Raw genomic sequence first — 3,383 nt, 5'->3', positions numbered from 1 at the left:
ATATTTTCTTACACCCCTACTTGAAACATTGGCTCTAGTAAAAAAAAAGGAAATACGCTTGCAAAATTAATTATATTGGACTAGACTTTTAGAATTCATTAGCAGTTTTTCTCTGACGTTACATCCAGAACTATAAATTAAGTTAAGGACACCTTTAGATGTCTGTTTTGTAGCAGATGTCAAAAATACAGACAGAATAATACATGTTAAATAAAAAGTAAACATTTATAATATAGTAATTTGTTGTCTCTCTGGTGTTTGGTTGTCTCCTTCAGACCAAAACAGTTCAGTTATGCAGTCATCTGAAGAGAAGTGGAGTGTCTGTGAGCAGCAGTCTCTTCTTCCCAAGGGTCGTCTTCCTCTCCCCTGACTGCAGGCTGGATGAGGAGCTGATGAAGAGGAAGGAGCTGGTCTGCCATAAGCAGATAGATGACTTCCTTAGATCTTTTAAGGAGGGCTACATGGCCTGGATAACTGATGCCTTCACTCCCTCCTGGATTTCAGGTGGGTAGATTATCTAAGTTGAAGACTATTTACACAAGTCTAAAATATACCTCTTTTTTTTCTATAACTCATGTTTCTAAAATGAAAGTATTCCTTGAAAGAATATATTTTGCCACTTTTAAGGGCACAGTTTTAGACTAAGATCATCCTATGAGAGAGTCATGGCTGTGAAGTTATTAGAGGTTAGTGCTGATGTTAAAAGCACCACACTATATTCTTAGGTTTTCCTTTTTGTAATGTTGACAATGTTTAATCTATTATGTTTTGATTGAAATAAGTTCAGTTACATGTCCGAAATATGTGACAACACATAATCAAACGTTGTGATGACAATAGCTGAGGATTTTGTCTGAATGCCTGTGATTCAGCCGTAGGTCAGTAGGGGGCGAACGCAGGCATTGAAGAAGATGTACAGTATATATACTGTATATGAACTTCCTGGTTTTCTGGGAGTGTTGGTTTCCTGTCAGCTTGAGTGACAATAAACCTCACTCAGATCCAGAATTCTGGTGTTGTATGGTTTGATTCCTTCTACAAATCATTTTATTTAACAATTGTGTTTTTAATATCGACTTCAGTTTATTGAATACGAATTTTCTTACAGCTGTTTTGATCATTGTGCATGATTTCACGACATCGTGTCATGCTAAGCTTATGTGTTGTGAATAACATTCAGCTACAAACAAAACTGTTTCTCAATCTGTAAAACTGACTAGGTTGTTTTTATGTTTTGTAAGAGCAGTTGTCTGTGGCAGCCATCTTGGATCAGGTTGACCCCGACACTGAATCTRCAGATAAACAGACAGGCAAAAAACATTGATGTCTTTACAAGTGAGCTTCCAGCTCAGTTGGTATTTTTTCTGCTCTGCAGGTCATCTGTCATACAGGCAGATAGAATCGGTGCGGGAGGTCCTTAGGAAGGTGGGAACGTGGGATATGGTGCGGCTGCACTGTGGCGAGCAGCTGAAAGGAGACTATCAGGGCTGTCAGTACATCGCGCTCGACCGTCAGGAGACCGACATGCTGGAGTTTTCCAGCATCAGGACGCTGTCAGCTGATTCCTTATGGGCTCTGCTRGGCCATGTTCCTCAGGTCAGTCCACTAACCTGACTCTGAAGATGCTGTCTGTGGCTCTAAGCGATGAAGTGATTTGTAAAGCCTAACATAAACCAGAAGGTGGCAGTAGTCCTTCATTGGTGTCTTAACATTTTTAGTTCTATAGTTTTTTTTTTTCTGGTAAAACACAGGGTTAATTTGCACAAAAGACCACTGAACATGACACATAYTAAAAAGTCATTTAGATATATTTAAGATCTATTGACAAGATAGATGTAAGAAAATTACTGTTTAAATCTCATAGTGAGTGATTTTAGTGCCTTTGAGTCATTTAAATAGATGAATCTAGGTTTTATTGGAATTTCTGTWTATCAAAAATTACATTAAGCAGGGTTTAGTTAAACTAATTGTTAAGCATTTGATTATTAAATGTTTGTGTTTCTTTTTTACAAATACATTTTTTCAGTGTTACAAAAAATCCTAATTAGCTTTTTTAAAATACACCTGGTGACCTTCACTTCAGTGTCCACACGCAGTTTTCATTTTAATTAATTCTCCAAATGTGAATTATTTTCAAAACTCTTCAGTTTTTTATTGAGGTAATTAATTTCACCTGCCTGCAAGCTACTCATTRCTGTAGCTCTTTAGATTCAATCAAGAATCAAGTTATAAGCCAAAAAATGAATCCATTGGGATTGTTTACTGTTTTGTTATTATTATTTTGTGATTTGCACTATTTTTATTGTCATTGCATGGATACAATTTAGGCTCAAATATTCCATCAGATAAACAGTTTTTGGCTCTTACTGRTGGTATGATTGATCCACTTGTCAGTTAATTTTCTGAATGAAGTAAACATTACCTCTTCAAGACCAAAAAGTCTGACCTGTGCTCGGCATCCATTACCATTTCAGCACCCCCAGCACCCGAACACTCAGACTAGACCCTCMATACCAGCCTGGGCTTCAGTTTGCCCCCCATCTCCCACCCCCAGACTGTATCCCCATTTGCCTCCAGCTGCTGTGTATTTGATACATGACCCCAGCAGTCATTAGACGGTCTCCAGCAGACTCTTTTTTTTTTTTTTTTGCCCGCGGGGACACAAGCAGCAGCGACCGCAAAATTTATTATTTTCTAAGAAATATTTGCACAATGCAGGAAGACAAGAACCTTCTCCCACTGTGCTACAAAAAAAAAAAAAAAAARCACGCCACATTTGGTTTTACCAAACTTAGATTTAGGTTTGTGTATTTTATTGGAAGGCTAATCAGAAAAAGAGGATTTTACCGACAGATTTGCRCAACAACCTGAATCGTTTCAGGCTCAGCGCTGGTGTCGATACCGTCTGAAGATGTCCACTTTGCTCTTGAAGCAGCTGCAGACGAAAGCTTGAGGGGTGGCAGGGAAACCCGATACCTCCCTTGGGTATATTTTCAGAGCTCAGAAATAATGCATGCTTTTGATTTGTTCCTTGTAAACACACTGGCTAAAAAACCTGTGGTATGACCTCTGGTTTCATTTGGGCATCTGTTTGCTCTGTAAGAAGTGGCATCAGATGGACTCAAAAAGCCACCTTTGAGGCGCCTTTTTTAATGTCTTTTTTTTTGTGAGCTTGGGTAATTACTCAGTGCTGAATGGGATGTCTACATGCCCCAAAGTGGAGAATGATAGAGTAGAGTGGCTGCAATTTATTAATTATGGTCTATATTCTTAGACCACAGTTCTGGCTTCATTCAATTTGTATGGATTGAGAGGGTAATTACAGTGTGTGTGTGTGTGTGTGTGTGTGTGTGTGTGTGTGTGTGTGTGTGTGTGTGTGTGTG

At 38.6% G+C, this 3,383-nt stretch overlaps 1 protein-coding gene across 1 annotated transcript in view; it reads left to right on the top strand.

Annotated features, from left to right (window-relative positions):
* Nucleotides 1-3,383, top strand: part of si:zfos-911d5.4 (uncharacterized) — a gene marked incomplete in the record, with an annotated part of 20,280 nt that overhangs the window by 6,590 nt on the left and 10,307 nt on the right. The window contains 2 exon segments of the mRNA XM_014007024.1: nt 276-504; nt 1,376-1,596. Coding sequence (XP_013862478.1) covers nt 276-504; nt 1,376-1,596 — 450 coding nt within the window.

This window comes from Austrofundulus limnaeus, unplaced genomic scaffold (assembly GCF_001266775.1).
Source record: "Austrofundulus limnaeus strain Quisiro unplaced genomic scaffold, Austrofundulus_limnaeus-1.0 Scaffold39, whole genome shotgun sequence".
In the NCBI taxonomy this organism is placed as follows: Eukaryota; Metazoa; Chordata; class Actinopteri; order Cyprinodontiformes; family Rivulidae; genus Austrofundulus; species Austrofundulus limnaeus.
The sequence above is the reverse complement of the archived record's forward strand: the minus strand, read 5'-3'. Positions and strand labels throughout refer to the sequence as shown.